Genomic DNA, 24516 nt, shown 5'->3' with positions numbered 1-24516 from the left:
TGCCTCCAGCCAGAGGAAACAACATCCCTGCACCAGTTTGCCCAGCTCTATCAGAATTTAATAAGCTTCAAAGAGCAAAGAAAAGCACAGCACAGGGAACAGGCCCTTCGGCCCTCCAAGCCTGTGCCGATCATGCTGCCTGCCTAAACTAAAACGGTATGCACTTATGGAGTCCATATCCTTCTATTCCCATCCTATTCATGTAGTTGTCTAGTTGCACCTTAAATGCTGCTATCGTACCTGCTCCCACCACCTCCCCGAGCAGCGCATTCCAGGTATTCATCACCCCCTGTGCAAAACACTTGCCTCGCACATCTCCTCTAAACTTTTTCCTGCACACCTTAAACCTATGTCCCCTAGTACTTGACTTTTCTACCCTCGGAAAGGGCATCTGACTGTCCACTCTATCCATGTCACTCATAATCTTGTAAACCTCTATCAGGTCACTCCTGAACCTCTGTCATTCCAGTGAGAACAAATCGAGTTTCTCCAACCTCTCCTCATAGCTAATACCCTCCGGACCAGGCAATATCCAGGTAAACCTCTTCTGTACCCTCTTCAAAGCCTCCACATCCTTCTGCTAGTGTGACGACCAGAATTGTGCACAATATTCTAAATGAGGCCTAACTAAGGTTCAGTGCAGCTGCGGCATGACCTGCCAATTTTCAATTAGTTTCAATTATATCCCCTTCCATTCTTCTAAGTTCCGGTGTTTCGAGGCCCAGTCAACCCAATTTCTTCTCACATGACAATCCTGCCATCCCAGGGATCAGTCTGCTGAACCTTCGCTGCACTCCCTCTATGGCAAGTATATCCTTTCTTGGACAAGGAGACAAAACTGTACATAATATTCCAGGTGTGGTCTCACCAAGGCTCTGTACAGCTGCATTATTGCTCTTATACTCGAATCCTCTTACAATGAAGACCAACATGCCATTTGCCTTCCTAACTGTTTGCTGTGCCTGTGTGCGTGCTTTCAGTTACTGGTGTACTAGGACACCCAGGTCTCTTTGTACATCAACATTTCCCAGTCTATCATCACTTAAATAATGTGATGATAATCACATTATTTATAATGTGAATTATAAATAATTTTGTTTCTCCATTTAAAGTGGATAACTTCGCATTTATCCATGTTATACTGCAACTTCCATGTATTTTCCCACTCACTCAACTTGTCTCAATCACCTTGAAGTGTCTTAACATCCTCCTCATCACACATTCCCACCAAGTTTCGTGTTGTTAGCAAACTTGGAAATATTACTTTTGGTTTCCTCATCCAAATCATTCATATAGAATTGTGAATACTTGGGGCCCAGGCACTGATCCTTGCGGGATTTATTACTCACTGTTTCCTGTCTGCTAACCAATTCTTAATCCATGCTAATATAATGCTCTCAATCCTATGTGTTTTCATTTTGCGCACTAACCTCTTATGTCGGACGTTAGCAAAAGCTTCCTGAAAATCCTCTCTGACCCCATTCCCTATCCGCTGATGCTATCCTCCCCTGGTAACTGGTGGACTGCCAGTAGATTTTGAAATTCTGTTCCTTGGTTTCAAAATTCTCCATTGCCTCTCTCCTCCCTCTCTCGGTAAACTCTTTCAGCCCATCCCCCTCCGAGATATCTGCGCTCCTCTATTTCTCTCTTAAATATCCTCGATTGTAATCACTCCACTCTTGGCGGGTGTGCTTTCAGCTGCCAAGGCATGAATCATAGAATCATAAAATCCCTACAGTGCAGAAGGAGATCATTTGGCCCATTGAGTCTGCACTGACAACAATCCCACCCAGCCCCTATTCCCATAACCTCATACATTTATCCTGCTAATCCCCTGACACTAGGGGCAATTTAGCATGGTCAGTCAACCTAACGCGCACATCTTTGGATTGTGGGGGGAAACCAGAGCACCCGAAGGGAACCCACGCAGACATGGGGAGAATGTGCAAACTCCAGACGGACAGTGACCCGAGGCCGGAATTGAACCCGGGTCCCTGGCGCTGTGAGGCAGCAGTGCTAATCACTGGAATTTCCTCCCAAAATGTTTCCACCTCTCTTTCCAACCTTTAGACCATTGTTAAATCCACCCCCCCCCCACCCCCCCCACCCCCTCTTACCTGGTCTAATATCTTCTTTTGTGGCTTGGTGTAAAATTCATTTCACCCCTGTGTAAAAGCTTGGAACTGTTCGCCGTGCTTTGGGTGCTATATAAATGTAAGTTGTTAATGCTGCCAACAGTGCAGTACTCCATCTATCTGGGCCGCACTGGGGGAAGGCGGCGGGGCGGGGTGGGGGGGGAGGAGGGGGGGGTGGGGGGTGGTTGCGGGGGAGGAGGGGGGTGGAGCCTAGCTTTTGTTCTCAAATCTCTGAGGTGGAGTCTTAAATCCCTGACTTTAAATACCCAAGGACCAGAGTGTTACCCTCTGACTTACAGCTGGAACCAAGATCGTGGAAACAGCATTGAATTGTTTGCTTTGCATTGAGAGGAGGCTCGTGAGGTGGGACTTGTCTTTCTTGCAGGTCAGACGGTGTGCTATGGAGGGCCAGAATACCCCTGCTACAAGATTGCCTACTTTCAGGACCTGAGCAGACGCATTGGCTTCGAGGAGGCGAGTCAAGCGTGTGAGATGGACGGGGGTGCCCTGGTCAGCATCCGCTCAGCCACTGAGCAGAGGCTGATAGAGAGCCTCCTGCAGGACCTCACCAAATCAGGCTCTGGGATTTCGGACGGAGATTTCTGGATTGGATTGAGGAGGAGTGGTGAGGGACAAGCCCATAACACCTTCAGCGGCTGTCCTGATCTCTACAGGTGGACGGATGGAAGTGCAGCAAAGTTCAGGTAAAGACAGCCCTGCTTAATCACGATCAGGGGATCTCACCACCTTGTGCCTCTGTGCATTTATCTATCGCTGCCCAATCCGGTCCTGAAAAAGATACTTTAATTGCAGAATCATACAGCACTGAGGGAGGCCATTCCACCCATCATGCCTGTGCCAACTCTTTTAAAGAGCTATCCAGTTAGTCCCATACATCTGCTCTTTTCCCACACCCCTGCACGTTTTACCATTTCAAATATATATTCAAAACCCTTTTGAAGGTTAGTATTGAACCTACCTGCACCACTCATTCATTCATTCATTCATTTAGCGAATGCAAAGTCCCTAAGCCAAGCAGCTTCTTCCGGTCCTGTTGTGTTGAGTCTGTGGATTGGACACTCTTCTATGATGAGGTGCACAGTTTGCTCTCTCCCACAGGCACATGGAGGGCTGGCACTAATACCCCATCTGTGAGGGTTGGTCAACCAGGGGCCATGGCCAGTCCTGAACCTGCTGAGGATGAACCACTTTTCCCTTGGAAGGTTGATGCCAGGGAGCTCTTGGGTTGGGTTTGAGACCAGGGACTTGTTTGTCGTCTCCAATGATTTCCCATTCATTGGTTCAGTTGGAATTTGCGTTGAAGTCCTGTGTGGGAGGGTTTTCCCAAATCGGCCTTCTTGATGGGAGTTGCACCTTGGATGGACTGAATAGATCAGCGCGAAGTGACAGGTGGGGGGGGGGGGGGATTTGCAAACATTTTTATTAAATAGTGGGTTGCTGTAAGTTGGCGGATATGTGGAGGAGTGATGTTTGCCAGGGCTGGGAGCCAAGAGAGTGGTGTAGAGTGGAGTGTTCCAGTAATGATACTCATAGTAGCTTTCAGCAGGGTATCAGTTCTGTGTGTGTGATCATCTTGACCAAATGGGCACAGTATTTTGCTACTGAGTAAGAGAGTGCGAGTGCTGAGGTTCGGGGGGTGGTGATACCATAACTCACGTGAGTCGGCTAGTTTGGCAATCAAGTTGCTTCTGGACTTGACTTTGGATGCAGTTGTTTTTGGGTGTTCCCGGAAGGTCAGTGGCCTATCTAAAGTTTAAAGTTTATTTATTAGTGTCACAAGTAGGCTTACACTCAATTACATCCCAATAATCAGATGCAGATAAAGACTCGATCACCCAATTCTCTGCCACGCCAGTGCGAAAACACACCCGTGTGGAACCTGTCTGGAACAATCATAGAATCACTACAATGCAGAAGGAGACCATTCAGCCCATCGAGTCTGCACCGACCATAATTCCACCCAGGCCCTATCCCCATAACCCCACATATTTATCTTACTAGTCCCCTGACACTAAGCTACAATTTAGCATGGCCAATCAACCTAACCCACACATCTTTGGAGTGTGGGAGGAAACTGGAGCGCCCAGAGGAAACCCACGCAGACACGGGGAAAACATACAGACTCCGCACAGACAGTGACCCAAGCTGGGAATTGAACCCGGGTCCCTGGCGCTATGAGGCAGCAGTGCTAACCACTGTGCCACCTTAGGCCAGACTGGGTAAGGAGGGCAGATTTCCTTCCCTAAAGGACATTAATGAACCTGATGGGTTTTGACCACTGTGCCACCATGCTGCCCCATAAAATGCGGCATGCAGATTTCGGGACTCACTTGAAGAACGCCTGGGGCTGACTCAGAAGTTCAGGATTGAGGCCACCAAACAACTCCCGAAACACCACAGCAGTGGGACAGGGGCACATCTGCAGGTGGACATTCCAGGTTTCGTGTCCTGGAGGGGGCCCACCCATCTTCCAGCCGCAGAATGTTCCTGGCGATCCATCTTTATTTTCAGAAGGTCCACCTTCGTTCTTCGATATTGGGCACCTTTTCAGTATGGTGCCGACTCCAACACGGAATATGGCGCAAAACACCGTGTGCGGTAATTAATGAGGTTGGGGAGGGCAGCTTTGGCGTGTTTTTCCATCAGCCTTCATGTCTTGGCCCTGCCACAGGACAGGAGGATTCCAGCCCTTCTGACTCAGCTTTTAAAAAATTCATTTGTGGAACATGGGTGTCACTGACTGACCAGCATTTATTATTCATACCTAATTACCCTTGGAGGGCAGTTGAGAGTCAACCACATTGCTGTGGCTCTGGAGTCACATGTAAGCCAAACCAGGATAAGGACAGCAGATTTCCTTCCCGATAGGACATTGGTGAATCTGATGGATTTTTCTAACAATGGTTTCATGGTCGTCGGTAGATTCGTAATTCCAGATATTTTTTTATTGAACTCAAATTCCACCATGGTAGGATTTGAACCTGGGTCCCAGAATATTAGCAGAGTTTCTGGATTAATAGTCGAGCGATAATACCGCTAGGCCATCGCCTCCCTTGTTACTTTCATTTACTGGGATATGACAGCAATTAGTGTGCAGACAGTGTCCCCTGCTGGTGACTGGTGGATATGTCAGCTGTGAGAGCCAAAGGGACTTTATAAATATTTACAACACTTAGTGTTGATCTTCATATAATTCACGTTTTCGCACCAAGGGCAGTCACCTTCAGAGGCAGTTAGGGGCTTCTGGTGATTTTATGGATTTTATTTTACGATTTTATTAACAGCTCTTTGCTGAATTTGGGTTTTAAGCTCCATTATTTTGGGCTCCTTCTCCTTGGGCGGCACGGTGGCACTGCTGCCTCACAGCGCCAGGGACCCGGGTTCGATTCCCGGCTTGGGTCACTGTCTGTATGGAGTTTGCACGTTCTCCCCGTGTCTGCGTGGGTTTCCTCCGGGTGTTCTGGTTTCCTCCCACATTCTGAAAAACATGCTGGTCAGGTGCACTGACCCGAACAGGCGCCGGAGTGTGGCGACTCGGGAAATTTCACAGTAACTTCATTGCAGTGTTAATGTAAGTCTTACTTGTGACTAATGAATAAACTTTAGAACAAATCATTTCCCTGTTAACCCCTTTGATTATCTTAATCAAACAATGACCCTCAATCTTCCAAACTCAAAGGTCTAGTCTCTACAACCTGTCCTCATAAATGAAACTCTATTTTAAAAATATTTTGGGATATGGGCTTCGCTGGTTAGGCCAGCACTTATTGCCCATCCCTAATTGCCCCTTGAGAAGGTGGTGGTGAGTCACCTCTTGAACCGCTGCAGTTCATGCAGTGTAGGTACGTCTGTCAGGGAGGGAATTCAAGGATTTTGACCCAGTGACAGTGAAGGAACGACAACATATATAAGTCCGGATGGTGAGTGACTTGGAGGGGGAACCTCCAGGTGGTGCTGTTCCCAGGTATCTGCTGCTTTTGTCCTTCTAGATGGTAGTGGTTGCAGGTTTGGAAGGGGGTGCTGTTGCTGGGGCCTTAGTGAACTGGTGCAGTGCATCTTGCAGATGGTACACACTGCTGCTACTGTGCATCGGTGGTGGAAGGAATGAATGTTTGTGGGTCAGGTGCCAATGTAGTGGGCTGCTTTGTCCTGGATGGTGTCGAGCTTCTTGAGTGCTGTTGGAGCTGCAATCATCCAGGCAAGTGAGGGGGTATTCCATCACAGTTCTGACTTGTGTCTTGTAGATGGTGGACAGGCTTTGGGAGGTTGGGAGATGAATTTCTCGCTGGAGGATTCCCAGCCTCTGACCTGCTCTGGTAGCCACAGTAGTTATATGGCTAGTCCAGTTCAGTGTCTACTCAATGGTGATCGCTAGTGGGGGATCCATTGATGGTGATGCTATTGATTGTCAAGGGAGATGTTGAGATCCTTTCTTGTTGTCTAGCACAGCTGTGGCATGAATGTTGCAGTCTTTTAGTTACCGCATCACTTCAGTTAGAAAGCAAATGAGTCTTGCTTGACGAATAGGAATGCCAGAGCATCAGAAGGAGACCATTCAATTCCTGAACCTTTTCCAATATTCAGTGAGATCATGGCTGATTTGTTTCTCAACTCCATCCACTCCACCGTTGGGTCCATATCTCCCAGTACTAGTATCGAGCAAAATCAATGTCAGGTTTAAAATTGTTTATCGAACTACCATCTACTGCTTTTTGTAGGAGCAAGTTCCACACTTCCACCAGCCTCTGAGTGACAAAGTGTTAGCTAATCTGCCTCCTAAATAGCGTGACTCTCGTTGTCTCCAGCTGAAGTCACTGCAGGCAATGGCCAAATGGTATTATCGCCAGGTTATTAATCCAGAAACTCTGCTAATGATCTGGGGGACACGGGTTCAAATCCCACCACAGCAGATGGTGGAATTTGAATTCAATTAAAAAAAAACCTCTGGAATTAAGAATCTGCTGATGACCATAAAACTATTGTCGATTGTTGGAAAAACGCATCTGGTTTGCCAATGTCCTTGAGGGAAGGAAATCTGCCGTCCTTACCCGGTCTGGCCTACACGTGACTCCAGAGCCACAGCAATGTGGTTGACTCTCAACTGCCCTCCAAGGGCAACTAGGGATGGACAATAAATGCTGGCCAGCCAGCGATGACCATATCCCACAAATGAATTAAGAAAACAACGAAAGTGCAGTACAGAGCTAAAAAACCAAAAATGCTTGCAGATTTAACTGGCAATCATTGAGTTTGTTACTGTTTTTACGTTCTGCTACCCTAGGAACTGGTATACGGACGAGCCTTCCTGTGGCAGTGAGGCGTGTGTGGTGATGTACCACCAACTGACAGCTCAGCCTGGGCTGGGAGGCCCTTACCTCTATCAGTGGAACGATGACAGGTGTAACATGAAGCACAACTTCATCTGCAAGTATGCATCAGGTATCAGTGGCCCATCGTGCTGAAGTTAATAGCGGGAGCCCCAATCTGGGACTCACAGAATCATAGAATCTACAATGCGGAGGAGGCCATTTGGCCCATCGAGTCTGCACCGACAACAATCTCCACATATTTACCCTTAAAATCTCCCTGACACTAAGGGGCAATTTATCGTGGCCAATCAACCTAACTCGCACATCTTTGGACTCATTGAGCATCTCCTCTGTCTTCTGTTGCGGAGAGATATATTACGATGTTGATGTATGTAGGATTCACTAATGCAATTGACAAACAGGAAAAGAACAGCTCAAGTCTTTGTCACTCTTCCTGATGACTGGAGCATTCTAACCAAACTCTTCCTAACTTCATTCCCCCCGTCCCAGCCATTTCCCCTGCCCCCTACTGTGATTATCACCTCAGCACCCATCCAGGGGGAGGCAGACACAGAGAAAACAACAATAAGGCCAAGACTTTGTGAAATTCCTTTCAGACGCCCTCAGCAGATCAAAACAGGCTGAGATGATCATAGAGAGCCAGTGTCATCCATATTTTATCCTTTCACTGGATGTGGCATTGCTGGCTAGGCCAGAATTTGTTGCTCATTCCTAACTGCCCTTGCACTGACTGGCTTGCTAGGCCATTTATAGAGGTCATAGAGGTTTACAGCATGGAAACAAGCCCTTCGGCCCAACTTGTCCATGCTGCGCTTTTTTAAACCCCTCGGCTAGTCGCAATTGCCCTCATCTTACCCATGTAACTGTCTAAATGCTTTTTAAAAGACAAAATTGTACCCGCCTCTACTATTACCTCTGGCAGCTTGTTCCAGACATTCACCACCCTCTGTGTGAAAAAATTGCCCCTCTGGACACTTTTGTATCTCTCCCCTCTCACCTTAAACCTATGCCCTCTAGTTTTAGACTCCCCTACCTTTGGGAAAAGATATTGACTATCTAGCTGCCCCTCATTATTTTATAGATCTCTATAAGATCACCCCCAGGCTCCTACGCTCCAATGAAAAAAGTCCCAGTCTATCCAGCCTCTCCTCATAACTCAAACCATCAAGTCCCGGTAGCATCCTAGTAAATCTTTTCTGCACTCTTTCTAGTTTAATAATATCCTTTCTATAATAGAGTGACCAGAACTGTACACAGTATTCCAAGTGTGGCCTTACCAATATCTTGTACAACTTCAACAAGATGTCCCAACTCCTGAATTCAATGTTCTGACCAATGAAACCAAGCATGCTGAATGCCTTATTCACCACTCTGTCCACTTGTAACTCCACTTTCAAGGAACTATGAACCTGTACCCCTAGATCTCTTTGTTCTGTAACTCTCCCCAACGCCATACCATTAACTGAGCAAGTCTTGCCCTGGTTCAATCTACCAAAATGCATCACCTCGCATTTATCTAAATTAAACTCCATCTGCCATTTGTCAGCCCATTGACCCAGTTGATCAAGGTCCCGTTGCAATCTGAGATAACCTTCTTCACTGTCCATTATGCCACCAATCTTGATGTCATCTGCAAACTTACTAACCATGCCTCCTATATTCTCATCCAAATCATTGATATAAATGACAAACAACAGTGGACCCAGCATTAATCCCTGAGGCACACCGCTGGTCACAGGCCTCCAGTTTGAAAAACAACCCTCTACAACCATCCTCTGGCTTCTGTCATCAAGCCAATTTTGTATCCATTTAGCTACCTCACCCATTTCAAAGGGCAGTTGAGAGTCAACCACATTGCTGTGGCTCTGCAGGCCAGACCGGGTAAGGATGGCAGATTTCCTTCTCTAAAGGACATTAGTGAACCAGATGGGTTTTTACAACAATCAGAGATCATTGACATGGTCACCATTACTGAGACTAGCTTTATAATTGCAGATTTATTTGCAAATTTAATTTAAATCCCACAAGCTGCCAAGGTGGGATTTGAATCCATGTCTCCAGAGCATAATTCTCGGCATCTGGCCAGTGACTACACCACAATCTCACTCTAATATATACATATAATAGCTATGTAAATCAAACCTAAGACAAGCTCAACTCTATTACTGACTGGCATTCCTGTTAATGTGTGACTGCCACTAAATATTGATTAACACAAGGGAATCAGCGACGATATGGCAGATTAATCTACTGTATTTATATGTGTACATACACGAGGCGGCACGGTGGCACAGTGGTTAGCACTGCTGCCTCACACCGCCAGGGACGCTGATTCGATTCCAGCCTTGGATGTCTGTGTGGAGTTTGCACGTTCTCCAGGTGTCAACATGGGTTTCCTCTGGATGCTCTGGTTTCCTCCCATGATTTTGGCCATGCTAAATTGCCCCTCGGTTTTTCTGTGTGGGTGTGTGAGTATGGCTATGTTTGATGTGGTGTATTGCCCCTCAATCCTGGCGACAGCCTAGTGACCTGTCCTACGGAAACAGATGAAAGTCTGACCTATGCACCGTCATGGTTTAGTGTTAAGTTTATTTATTAGTCACAAGTTGGCTTACATTAACATTGCAATGAAGTTACTGTGAAAATCCCCCAGTCGCCACACTCCGGTGCCTGTTCGGGTACACTGAGGCAGAATTTAGCATGTCCAATACACCTAACCAGCACGTCTTTCGGACTATGGGAGGAAAGTGGAGCACCCGGAGGAAAGCCACACAGACACGAGGAAAACGTGCAGACTCCACACAGTCACCCACCCAAGGCCAGAATTGAACCTGGTTCCCTGGCGCTGTGAAGCAGCTGTGCTAACCACTGTGCCACCGTGCCACCCATTTCTCAAGGGCAATTCAGGGTGAGCAATGAAGGCTGACAAAGAACAAAGAACAAAGAACAATACAGCACAGGAACAGGCCCTTCGGCCCTCCAAGCCCGCGCCGCTCCCCGGTCCAGGATTGAATCCTGAATCCAGGATCCCCGCCCAATTTTCCAGCCTATCTACATACCAATATCCTATCCACCGAGCTGTCCCTCACAGCTACGATGCTTTGTTCATTACAACCTATTAACTTACCCCCACCCCCCCATTCCAGACCATGTGATCTCCAGGGAGAGGCGAAAACCCAGAGTGAAAAACCCCAGGGCCAATATGGGGAAAAAAAAATCTGGGAAATTCCTCTCCGACCCCCTGAGGCGATCGAAACGAGTCCTGGAGATCACAATGGCCCCGATCGGAAAATGCTTCCCAACCCTAGTCATTTCCACTTCCACGAACACCATATGAATCCCCTGCCCCCGAGACAGGTTCCCAACTATCCGCAGTCTCACTCTGTACTGGCACCAGTAAGATGATCGTAGAATGAAGCCTTGAAACGAGAAACCAGGAACAATTAGCCCGCGCCGCTCCCTGGTCCAAACTAGATCACTCTTTTGTATCCCTCCATTCCCACTCCGTTCATATAGCTGTCTAGATAAGTCTTAAACGTTCCCAGTGTGTCCGCCTCCACCACCTTGCCCGGCAACACATTCCAGGCCCCCACGACCCTCTGTGTGAAATATGTCCTTCTGATATCTGTGTTAAACCTCCCCCCCTTCACCTTGAACCTATGACCCCTCGTGAACGTCACCACCGACCCGGGGAAAAGCTTCCCACCGTTCACCCTATCTATGCCTTTCATAATTTTATACACCTCTATTAAGTCTCCCCTCATCCTCCGTCTTTCCAAGGAGAACAACCCCAGTTTCCCCAATCTCTCCTCATAACCAAGCCCCTCCATACCAGGCAACATCCTGGTAAACCTCCTCTGTACTCTCTCCAAAGCCTCCACGTCCTTCTGGTAGTGTGGCGACCAGAACTGGACGCAGTATTCCAAATGCGGCCGAACCAACGTTCTATACATCTGCAACATCAGACCCCAACTTTTATACTCTATGCCCCGTCCTATAAAGGCAAGCATGCCATATGCCTTCTTCACCACCTTCTCCACCTGTGACGTCACCTTCAAAGATCTGTGGACTTGCACACCCAGGTCCCTCTGCGTCTCTACACCCTTTATGGTTCTTCCATTTATCGTGTAGCTCCTCCCTACATTATTCCCACCAAAATGCATCACTTCGCATTTATCAGGATTGAACTCCATCTGCCATTTCCTTGCCCAAATTTCCAGCCTATCTATATCCTTCTGTAGCCTCTGACAATGTTCCTCACTATCTGCAAGTCCTGCCAGTTTTGTGTCGTCCGCAAACTTACTGATCACCCCAGTTACTCCTTCCAGATCATTTATATAAATCACAAACAGCAGAGGTCCCAATACAGAGCCCTGCGGTACACCACTAGTCACAGGCCTCCAGCCGGAAAAAGACCCTTCCACTACCACCCTCTGTCTTCTATGACCAAGCCAGTTCTCCACCCATCTAGCCACCTCCCCCTTTATCCCATGGGATCCAACCTTTTTCACTAGCCTACCATGAGGGACCTTGCTAGTGATGCCCACATCCTGCAAATAAATAAAACACATATCCTACAAGATCATATTCCTGCTGACCACTGTGCCACCGTGTCGCCCCCAGAAGTTGAGAGAGATATGCACCTTATACATGCTGTAACCTCTGATATGCACAATACACGGAAATAAAAAAAGAATCAATAATCAGCTGTCTTTGGGATAAATCTGACAAAATGATGTTCCTATTATTAATCCTCAGTTTCAGCATCTTGAGGGAAGGACAAGATTGTTTAGTTCATCATACCTACAGTGGCAATTTGAAAGTTATCCAATTAGTCCCACTCACTCATTTTCCCCACAGTCCGACAAACATTTGACATCCTTACCAAATTGGAAGTTTATACTGAATCTGTTCCATGATCTTTCCAGACAATGCATTCCAGATCAGAACCAACTTGCAGCATTCAAACAATAAAACTCAGCTCCTCTTGCTACTGACCCTCCTGCCAGCAAAGTACTCACCCTCTCAAAACCCTGCACTCTTTTGAACACCACTGTTGTATCCTCCTTTAACCTCCCCTATTCTGAGAAGCTTCTCTTGTCTCTCCGCACATTAGTGATCTGGAATACTCGTTCACAGTGGTCACAGACTGGAACTCCAATGATAATGCACCTCCCGAACCACATCCTGGAAGATTAACCATACAATGAATCGTTCCAGTCATGGTTCATTCCCCCATGTTGATTAATACCTAGTGACAGTCAGATCTTAACAGGAGTGACAGAGTTGAACTTGTCCAGGTTTCTTTTACATAGAATTAGAGTTGGAACATCCTGTTGAAGTTGTACAAGGCTTTGGTAAGGCCACACTTGGAATACTGTGTAGAGTTCTGGTCACCCTATCATAGAAAGGATCTTATTAAACTAGAAAGAGTGCTGGAAAGATTTACTAGGATGCTACCGGGACTTGATGGTTTGTGTTATAAGGAGAGGCTGGATAGACTGGGACTTTTTTCCCCGGTGCATAGGAGGCTTAGGGGTGATCTTATAGAGGTCTATAAAATAATGAGGAGCATCGATCAGCTAAACAGTCAACACCTTTTCCCCTAGGTAGGGGAGTCTAAAACTAGAGGGCATAGGTTTAAGATGAATGGGGAGAGATACAAAAAGGTCCAGAGGGACAATTTTCTCACACAGAGAGTGGAGAGTGTCTGGAACAAGCTGCCAGAGGTAGTAGTAGAGCCGAATGCAATTTTATCTTTTAAAAAGCGTTTAGACAGTTCCATTGGAAAGATGAGTATGGAGGGATATGGACCAAATGTGGTCAATTGGGACTAGCTTAGTGGTTAAAAAAGGGCGGCATGGACAAATTGGGCTGAAGGGCCTGTTTCCATGCTGTAAACCTCTATGGCTCTATAGATGTGAGGAGCAGTCTGTGATAGCTAATCCAGAACGTGTTGTGGGATTGTCAGATCCAGGTATGAGTATCAGTAATAGTGATAATTGGCTTGGTTTTTGGTGGAGTCAGACATGGTCAACACCCTAAATATGTCCTGGCTTTAGATACGGGTATACGTTATTGAGTCCTGGTCCACAATCTGTCCTAGACTTGTTTTTGTTCTTTCAAGGGAATCTCATTACTGAGACTAGTTTTGAATCCTAGGTTTTATTAATCTGCCATGGTGGGATTTGAACCTGTGTCACAGTCTGGGCCTCAGTGACATTATCACGATGCCAACCATCTGCCCATTGTCATCTTACTTGCTCTAAATAGTCATAGAGTCTGAACAGTGCAGAAGCAGACCATTTGGCCCATCGAGTCTGCATCGACTGTCCAACAGAGCAATTTACCCAGGTCCATCCCTCTGCCCTATCCCCGTAACCCTGCAAATTTAGCATGGCCAATCAACCTAACCGACACATCTTTGGGCTGTGAGAGGAAACCGGAGCATCCGGAGGAAACCCACACAGACATCAGGAGAACGTGCAAACTCCACACAGACAGTGACCTGAGGCTGGAATCGAACCCAGGTCCCTGGCGCTGTGAGGTAGCAGTGCTAACCACTGTAGCACCTCTCATCATGTTATCTCAGTTAGTGCTTTGTTTCAGTGAGACTCTCTCTCCCCTCGTTCCATAAGCCCGCACCAGCCACCACCACTACAGCAAACAAATGCTTTCTCCATTATCAGTCCTCAAAATGGTTTCACACTGTCACGCAGCTATTAAAAAGTCCAATTACTAACTGTGAAATACCAACTTTTCTCAGGTGTTATACCTGCAAAAGGTTCCTCGGTGAAAAATGTTGGGATTTTTCCTCTTCTTGGGATATGATGCAGTTGATGAAAGGACGTTATGCATTACCATTTTTTTCCTCTGTTGACAGAAGGCCTCCTGAGTACTGAATTGGGAGACCGTGTGGAGCCAGATTACGGTAAGTAAAGGGTGACCCATTCACTTTCACGTTCAGTTACTATGTCCAGTCAGAAACAGTTGCTAACAGAAGCTTCAGCCTTTGATACCTCTTTGCTTCCTTTAGTGGGAGATTCTAGGATGAGAGGTCATAGTCTTAGGATAAGGGATAGCAAATTTAAAACAGAGTTAGAGGAGAAACTACTTCTCCCAAAGGATTGTGAATCTGTGGAATTCACTACCCCAAAGTGCGGTGGGTGCTGGGACAGTGAGTAAATTTAAGGAGGAGTTAGACAGATTTTTAATTGGGAATGGGTTGAAGGGTTATGGGGAGAAGGCAGGAAAATGGGGATGGGGAGCATATCAGTCATGATCGAATGGTGGAGCAGACTTGATGGGCCGAATGGCCTAATTCTGCTCCTATATCTTATGAATTTATGATCGCTGGTCTAAAGTTTATTCTGGCCTTGTGATAGCTGTACCATTCTGTGACAGATGGTCTACAGTCTGGGCTTTTAATAACTGTGGAACGGTGGTCAGCACTGCTTCCTCACAACGCCAGAGACCTGTGCTCAATTCCAGCCTCAGATGACTTTCTGTGTGGAGTTTGCACGTTCTCCCTGTGTCTGCATGAGTTTCCTCCGGGTGCTCCGGTTTCCTCCCACAGTGCAAAGATGTGCGGGTTAGGTGGATTGGCCATGAATAATGTGCAGGGTTACGGGGATGGGGCAGGGAAGTGGGCCTAGGTAGAATCTTCTTTCGGAGGGTCGGCGCAGACATGATGTTCCAAATGGTCTCCTTCTGCACTGTAGAGATTCATTCAAACCTTAAAAATTGGGTTGGGCAAAGTTTCGGGATTGTCCCAGGAACTCCCCCCTGATGAGGCGGAGATGCTGGGAAAGAGGGCGGTACAGTTGGAATATCTGCTCGCAATAAAATGGCAGGACCTCTGAAATGGTGTGGTAGTATAATAGGTCTGTTACTGGATTAATAACCCAAAGCCTGAGATCAAACCCCATCACAGCAGCTTGAGAATTTGGATTTAGCTCGAAAGGGAGAAGCTAGTATTGGCAAATGTAATGGTGAACCTGTTGAATTGTTGGAAAAATCACTGGTTCCTGTCCTTCATAGATGGAAAACCTCTGCTCCTAACTGGTGCGGCCTACACGAGGACTCAGGCCTGACACTAGGGTCACCAACTCTGACTCATTCCTGGAGTTTCCACATGACTTTGGGCCTCCAAAACATCTCTCATGTAGAATGTCCAACCTTGTAGTTTTAATGTCTCTTTTCACCAATTGAAGACAGACAGGGTGTAAATTACACACAACTGGGTGATTCTTAACTCCGTTAAAAACTGCCATTTCTCCAATCAGTGGACAGGATTTTACAGCCTCACTGGGGCAAGCCCGGAAATTTCAGCTCGAGGTCAACGGAGATTTCCGTCGTCGGACCCTCGCCCACGCTGATTCCGTGGCAGGCGAGGTGATTGGGTTCTGGCCAATATCTTTTTAAACTAATGAATGTGTTCGACAAAAAATGAAAGGTGTACATTTGTTTTTCTATTTAATAACCTCTATTTTTTCACCCGTGAGTTGCTCACAACTTTGTCCTGGAGGTTAATCTTTAATTCCTGGAGACTCAAGGACAATCGGAGAGTTGGCAATCCTATACCTTACCAATGTGGTTCACTTTATGATGTTCTACAAAAATGCTGAGCAAACCAATCCAAGTTGTATTAAGGAAAAAAAATCAGCCCACCAATCCTTGCTAGGCGCGGGCAAGAGCTACCAACCTTGCCAGGGGCCTCCTAGGTCCCGAGAAGGAATGGAAAGAAAGAATGGGTGCAGAGTGCTGGTGGAGCCGGGTTCTATTCCATTTGTGACCAAGCCCCTGACCAGAATCTCAGTTCCATTGTGTCACCTTGGGAATTGATTTTCGAGCTGATTCCTTGCCGAGAGTTGCTGCTGATAACTAGCTGTGTGACAGGAAAACCAGAATGACTCTAATGACTCTAACTCCCTAGTTTCAGAAAATGTGTCCTCGGGACCAGAGGTGCACGTGCCCAGTAATTCCGCTGATGACCAACACCATATGGTCGTGACAGAATCATCAGGTAACTTCTGCCCTCAGTAACTGGGTGATTGGAAATTCTGATCTGTGAAGTTTAGACACCGATGGGGTAAAACATTTTCCTTATCCCACCTCAATGACCTGAGTTTGGACCAAAGTTCAGTCATTTGGGCTGATTGTCAGTGCAGGCTGTACCTCCATTGACAGTTTACCCTTATTCTAACATCAAACAAGTGCAGGAATAAAATGGGCTTTGATTTGCACAAAGTCACAATCTTTCCCTGCTGGGTAATCATGGAAACAAATCCTTGTCCCTCCTGTTGTGAAGGGTAATGTGCTGGAAGCACAGGCCCACTGTCTGTGCAGTTATTGGAAGCTTCTTCCTTCTATGACCAGGGAGGTGATTGACAACACAGTCTCACCAGGGAAGAATCCGTGCTGAACTGATCACATGGTAACTGAACACACACACACTCACACACACACACAGAAACACATATACACACACAGGCACACACATACACACACAGAAACACATATACACACACACATATACACACACACACACAGAAACACATATACACACACACACAGAAACACATATACACACACATACACACACACACACACACACACAGAAACACATATACACACACACACAGAAACACATATACACACACACTCACACAGAAACACACACACACTCACACACACAGAAACACACACACACACACACAGAAACACAAACACACACAGAAACACATATGCACACACAGGCATACAGATGCATACACACACACACACACACAGAAACACACACACAGAAACACATACATACACACACAGAAGCACATACACACACTCATACACACACACACATACACACATATACCCTCACACACACACACAGAAACATATGTACACAGATTCACACGCACACACAGAAACACACATACACGCAGAAACATATACAAGCGCACATACATCAACACACACATACATCCACAAACACATCCACACACAAAAACATACACACAAAAAGATACACATACTCGGAAACACAAATGCATTCATACACACACAGAAACACATACATATACACACATTCACACACAGAAATACACACATATACACACATCCACACACACATATACACACACACACACATCCACGCACTCACACAGAAACAATACAAACACACACATCCAGACACACAAACACACATACACACACAGAACTACACACACACATCCACAAATATTCACACACACACACAAAAACACACACTCTGAAACACAAACACATTCGCACACACAAACACAGAGAATCATACACACACAGATAGACACAACACACACATATACACAAAAGCAGGCACTTCTTAGCAGTAGAGACTCTGGGGTGGAGGAGGGGGTGGAATGGGGGTGGGGGCAAAGGAGGAACTTGACTTGCTTGGCTATCTTGCATATTCCGTGGCTTGAAGGAATTTCTTGAACCCACATTCATGTTTTCCAGGGATAATGCCCAATGTGGTGTACGTCATCATTCCCACAATCCCACTGCTATTGCTGCTGGTTGTTGCCCTGGCAACCTGCTGCATCCAGATGATGAGCAGAAGGTAAGTGGATGACATTAGTCTCTGGTCACTGGTACTGAACTAATTCTAGTGTGGGTGGAGGAATGGGCGTGGTGCTTTATAATATCCCCAAGACGGTCAGATTTCATTCTGTATTGTGATTTGAAAGAAAGGCTGTGTTTCTCCACCACCTCTCGCAACTTCAGGATGTCCTGAGATGCTTTGTGATGTACTTCTGACGGTGTCGAAACCACAGTGAGTTTCCACAAACTACACCGTTATAATGTCCAAATAGCTCCTTTAATGAGATAGTGTTTGGCCAGGAGTTTTCCCCGGCTCCTCTTTGACAGTGAGGATGTTTAATCTTTTATACATACCTCAGCGATGTCAGTGCAGTATCTCAGTACCACACTAGGAGTGTCAGACTGGATTTTTCAGCTCTTTCAACTTCAATGGAATGAGCTGCCATTCCTTCTCAGCCATGTGACATTATCATACAAAACCAAACTTATCTCCAAGAGAATGTATGAGCTGGAGAACAGTTTAGATGACAAGAGATACCCCAGTGTCCACAAGGGGCATTCGCAAGTCAGGTTTCTGGGGCAGCACGGTGGCACAGTTGTTGGCACTGCTGTCTCACAGCGCCAGGGACCCGGGTTAAATTTCTGGCTTGGGTCACTCTCTGTACGTTCTCCCTGTGCCTGCGTGGGTTTCCTCCGTGTGCTCCGGTTTCCTCCCACAATCCAAAGATATGCAAGTTAGGTGCATGGGCCACGCTAACTTCTCCCTCAGTGTACCCGAACTGGGCCGGAGTGTGGTGACTAGGGGATTCTCACAATAACTTCATTGCAGTGTTAATGTAAGCCTACTTGTGACACTAATCAATAAACTTTAAATTTTAATGGCTGGGTACAGAACATGAGTACCCCTGTCCTGCCATTTTGTGACAAAAGTCAGAAAGATGTAAGAATGATCGGGTAATAATAGTTGGGGATATCAATTTCTTCAATAATACTTGGGGGCAAAATTCTTAAAGTGCATCCAAGAGAGCTTTCTGAGCCAGCCCGTCGAAAGTCTTACAAGACAGGGGGCACAACTGGACCTAACTTTAGGGAATGAAGCCGGGCAGGTGGCAGAAGTATAAGTGGGGGAGCATTTCGATAATAGTGACCATAACTTGGTAAGATTTAAGGTAGTTATGGAAAAGGACAAAGACAGACTGGAAATAAAGGTTTTGAATTGGGAGAAGGTTGATTTTGATACACAGTGGATGCCCGAGAGGACTATAGAAAGTGAATGGGGTACTTAAAAAATAAATTAGGAAAGTGAATAGGGGGCGTGAAAAAACAGTGGCAGGCAAAAAACAGGCAGATCTCAAGTGTTTTATAAGCATACTAAGGAGTAGAGAGTAATCAGGGAAAGAGTAGGGCCCATTAGGGACCAAAGTGGCAACATATTTGTAGAGCCAGAAGATGAGGTTTTAAATGAATATTTTGCATCTGTGTTCACTATGGAGAAGGGCGATATAGGAATAGAAAGCTGGAAGGGGCCCTGTGATATAATTGAACAGATTAGCATTGAGAGGGAGGATGTGTTAGTGGTTCTAGTGGGCTTAAAAGTTGATAAATCCCCAGATCCAGATGAGACGTGCCCTAGGCAGCTGTGTGAGGCAAGGGAAGAGATTACAGGGGCTCTGACACTAATTTTCAAATCCTCCCTGGCCACAGGAGATGTTAGTCATGATGTGGAGATGCCGGCGTTGGACTGGGGTAAGCACAGTAAGAAGTCTCACATAAACCAAATAAACCTGTTGGACTTTAACCTGGTGTTGTGAGACTTCTTACTGCACAGGAGATGTGCCAGAGGACAGCTAATGTGGTGCCATTATAAGAAGGAAGTAAGGAAAAACCAACTAATTATAGGCCAGTGACTAACATCAATAGTCGGGAAATTATTGGAAAAAATTATGAGGGACAGAATTAGTCTTCATTTAGGATTAATCAGGGATTAATCAAGAATTGTCAGCATGGCTTTGTCAGGGGTGAACATATTTAATTGAATTTTTCGAGGAGGTGACTAGGCAGTGCAGTTGATTAATCTACATGGACTTCGGTTAGACTTTTGATCAGATACTGCAGGGGAGACTGATCAAGACAGTAAGAGCCCATGGGATCCAGGGCAATTTGGCAAATAAGATCCAAAATTGGCTTGGTGGCAGGAGACATAAGAACATAAGAAAGAAGGGTGAGACAGAGGGTGATAATTGAAGGTTGGTTTTGTGACTGGAAGTCTGTGTCCAGTGGTGTACCACAGGGATCAGTGTTGGGTCCCTTGCTGTTTGTAGTGTACATTAATGATCTAGATATGAATGTGGAAGGTATTATCAGTAAGTTCTCAGATGATGTGAAAATTGGTGTTGTGATAAATAGCGAGGAGGAAAGCGTTACATTACAGGATGATATAGACGGGCTGGTCAGATGGACAGAACAGTGGCCAATGGAATTTAACACTGAGAAGTGTGAGGTGATGCATTTTGGGAGGATTAACAAGGCAAGGGAATATACAATGAATGGTAGGATGTTAGCAAGTACAGAGGACCAGAGGGACCTTGGGGTCATGTCCAAAAACCCCTGAAGGCAGCAGGACAGCTAGATGAAGTGGTTAAGAAGGCACATGGGATACTTTATTAGATGAGACATGGGGAGGCAATTCTTCCATCCCGACGCACTAACTTTTTAGCGCGTCGGGCCAGGAGAATCGCGTGTGGACCGATTTGCGGGATTCGCACTTGCGTTCCCGCTTTGCACGCATTTCCGAGTGCCGGGTGTCCTGCACGGTTGGGACCACGCTGGAAATCACGGGATCAGCAGGTAAGTCATTTTAATCTTATTTTAATGTTATTTGAATATCATTATCGGGCCCGGGACTGAAGTCTCCGGACCCAATAGCATCTCCCACCCCGTCACTACAGTTTTACTCTGCCGGGGTTCAGACTAGCTCCTCACTTTTGGGGAAGTAGTGGGAGACTCCACTGGAGTGAAGGGAGCAATCAGGTCCCCCAAGGGGGTCGGGTGGCAGGGGGGGTGTGCCCCTGGGCTTGGGCACCCTCACAGTGTCAGCCCTCTGGCACTGCCCAAGGGACAAAGTGCCCATGCCCAGGGGGCACCTTGGCACTGCCCACTGGGCATTGGGCAGTGCCAGAGGGACGTGGCCAGCTGAGGGCAGGGCCTAGGGGGCGAATGGTGGGGATGGGGGGTCCCGCTGCCACTCTGCATGGAGATCAGTCAGAACTGGAGGGAGACCAGTGATCGGGGTGGGCTTGGGGTGTGGGGGGGTTGGTTTGCCTCCCATTGGAGGGTGGGGGGGGGGGGTCTGCCAGAGTGCAGGGGGGGGGGGGAGCTGGGGGGATCATCACTGTTGGGGGTGGGCGAGTGAGGGGGTTGGAGTTCGGGGCGGTCTGAGATGGGCGGAATGTTTGGGCTGGCCCGGGAATGCTCTTGGCACATCAGCGATCAAGCCGTGGGTGTATCGTTGGGGGGTGGGGGTCGGGGGGGGGGGGGGGGGGGGGCGGGGGGGGGGGGGGGTGGTGGGGGGGGGGGTGAGGGGGGGGGGTGGAGGGGGGGGTGGAGGGAGTGGGGGGGTGGGGTTGGGAGGGGGGGTGGAGGGGGGTCAGCACTGCGGGGATCCCAGGCTGGCCAACGATAAGCTGGTCAGCAAAGTGCAGGCTGGCAGCTCGGGGCCACTGTGCATGCGCAGAGTTCCGGAACTGTTAGACTCTGGCGTGAATAGGCCCCGCCCCCCACCCTCACCCGAGCTTTTAATGACATTCACAATTGGGAATATCTGCATTGCACAGAGTGTGGGAGATTCGAGTCTGAACTCCCACTAAAAAAACAATCATGATTTACACCAGTCTTCCCCCAAAATCTGCACTTCGCACTTTTTTGGGAGAATCGCCCCCAAGGTATAAGAGCAGGGAGGTTATGATGGAAATGCATAAAATGCTTGTTAGGCCACAGCTGGAGCAGTGTGTGCAGTTCTGGCTGCCTCACTATAGGAAAGATCTGATTGCACCAGACAGGATGCAGTGGAGATTCACCAGGATACTGCCTGGGCTTGATTTGAGGAAAAATGTTTTCACCCAGAGTGTGGTGGGAATCTGGCATTCACTACCTGAAACGGTGATAGAGGCAGGAACCTTCATAACACTTAAGAAGCATTTAGATGAGCACTTGAAACACCATATTTTTCGGAATTATGTATACAAGGCTACAGACCAAGTACTGAAAAATGGGATGAGAATAGGTCAATCTTTGATGGCCAGCATAGATGCAATGGGCCGAAGGGCCTTTTCCTGTGCTGTAAAACTCTATGACTGCCCCCACTTTAACAGAGCTCCCACTATTGCACCAACGTGACCTTTAACACCACAGCCTTATGGTGATTTTTTTTTTGAATGAGATGTCCATTCTGTGACAAATATCATGGTAGGATTTATGCTTTAGCTTCTGGTTTAAATTGCGATCATTTTGAATGTTTGCACTTAAAACTTTGCAGTTGATTAAGGCGTTAAATTTATTTCCTGCTGCTCTCGGCTGGATTCAAATCCAAGTCTTGGAGGTGAAAGTGCAGTGTGAAAAGCCACATTATTTACGATGGGTCAGATTTATCCCATTTTGCCCTTTGGGAACTTCCCACCGTTAGATGCTTCTCAATGCGGCATTGTATTGTAGCACAATGGTTATGATACTAGATTAATTAGACTTATTGATTAATAAGGGGATCAGGCGTTATGGGGAACAGGCAGGAGAATGGGGATGAGAAAAATATCAGCCAAGATTGGAATGGCTGAGCAGACTCGATGGGCCGAGTGGCCTAATTCTGCTCCTATGTCTTATGGTCTTATGGTCTAATTATGTTGAGGTCTTGGCTAATGATCCAGGAATACATGGGTCCCATTGCCACTGAGGCAGCAGAGGATATTAAATTCAACGGTTATATAAATGATTAATAGAATGGTGACCATGTAACGACCAAATAATTGCAAAATCACATCTGGTTCAGTAATGTCCTTTAAGGAGGGAAATTTACCATCCTTACCGGTATGGCCCATATTTGAGTCCAGATCCACAGCAATGTGCCTGACCCTTGAATACCCCCTGAAATGGCCTTGAAAGCAGCCCAGTGAAGGACATTAAATGCTGGGCAAAACCCATGTCCTGCTACTCAGTGCTGAAATGAATGACCTAGACTCTTGCTTATTTACAGATTGCACTGTAGAAAATAGGCATGCAAACTAATAAGGTTGTCTTATTCACCAATGCTTTGTTTTCCCTTTTATTGCTGTCAGCAAAGTCCGGTCGAAGAGCAGCCCAAACGAGTCAACTCTCTGGATATCCCCGGCTCCAAAGAAGGAGAACCTGGCTAACGTTTAGTCACCCGGAGGCCGGACTTAACCCGAGGAAAAGCGACAAGCAGTGACCTCAGCAACATGTACCCAATCCCAACCATCCAACAAGCTGATTACAGACTTCCTGAGAGATTGTGCGAGATAGCAAGACAGATTTCAGAAAAAGGGGCCAAGGAACACTCAACCAGCCCAGCGAAAGAAACGGGAAAGCAAAATCCCCCCCTTCCACTTGTCACGTTTTTTTTTTCTTTTCATTGCTGCGTTAAGGATGGACTTTAGAAAAAGATGGAAGAAAATGTGGTCGCTGTGGGGAGTGACAATGGGGCCAATGAGTACTGTTGGTACACAGTTTTTGGGCAAATTACAAGAGACGGAATGAAAACAAGAGACAGGCCTGAGTTTGAGACTTTGAGGGTTCTGGCAGAGAATGGACTGCTTAGGGGTTTGAAAATGTTTTGGGCGGGTGGGGATGGGATGGGACAGCAAATAAGTTCCTGAATAGCAGCAGAGAATGGCTTTGAAACAATGGAGCATTATCATTACTTCAAGCTTCTGGCTAGGAAGCCATGGCCAATGACCCCTTGGACATACGCGATGACTGTGACTAACAGAAAGCAGAGAGAAAAAGTCCAATTCACTTCCCTACAAATTAATACAAAACCCGGTCCTCATTTTTCATCCCCGTGAGGATGAGTATTTCAGGTTTTTTTTGGCATGTTTGTTGCTTCCTGTTTGCTGGAAATTTGTTTGCTTTGTGCTGGGAAGATATTAAGAAAGGGGGAGGGGGGTGCGGGGGAAGGTGAATATTTTTAATTAAAATGGATTGTGTGATTAAATGAACTGTTTACAGTTTTCGTTCTGCTCGGGGGAGGGAGGGTGTAAGCAGTCTTCAGAAGCAGAAATCCCTTCACCAGAATCCCTTTATTTACAGTTCCAACAGCAGTACACAGAGTGCTATCAGTCAGCAGTCTACCTTCAGGAGTGCCAGACGAACTGACACTCCCGGTTAAATACAAGGAAAAGACTCCCTGATTGGCCCATCAATTGACTCCTTAATCAGGG

General features: G+C 46.7%; 1 protein-coding gene across 1 annotated transcript in view; it reads left to right on the top strand.

Moving 5' to 3' along the window:
* chodl (chondrolectin) overlaps positions 1-23899 on the top strand; it is a 33135-nt gene extending 9236 nt beyond the window's left edge. Inside the window, exons 2-7 of the mRNA XM_078232071.1 lie at positions 2521-2839; positions 7438-7595; positions 14370-14417; positions 16422-16511; positions 17984-18086; positions 23395-23899. Of these exons, the coding sequence (XP_078088197.1) occupies positions 2521-2839; positions 7438-7595; positions 14370-14417; positions 16422-16511; positions 17984-18086; positions 23395-23479 (803 nt within the window). The 3' untranslated portion in view covers positions 23480-23899. The remainder of the gene's footprint in view (positions 1-2520; positions 2840-7437; positions 7596-14369; positions 14418-16421; positions 16512-17983; positions 18087-23394) is intronic.
* The last annotated feature ends 617 nt before the right edge of the window (positions 23900-24516 follow it).

Source organism: Mustelus asterias, chromosome 17 (genome assembly GCF_964213995.1).
Source record: "Mustelus asterias chromosome 17, sMusAst1.hap1.1, whole genome shotgun sequence".
NCBI classification, from domain to species: domain Eukaryota; kingdom Metazoa; phylum Chordata; class Chondrichthyes; order Carcharhiniformes; family Triakidae; genus Mustelus; species Mustelus asterias.
Note: the sequence above shows the minus strand (reverse complement) of the source record. Positions and strands in the feature narration are given on the sequence as shown.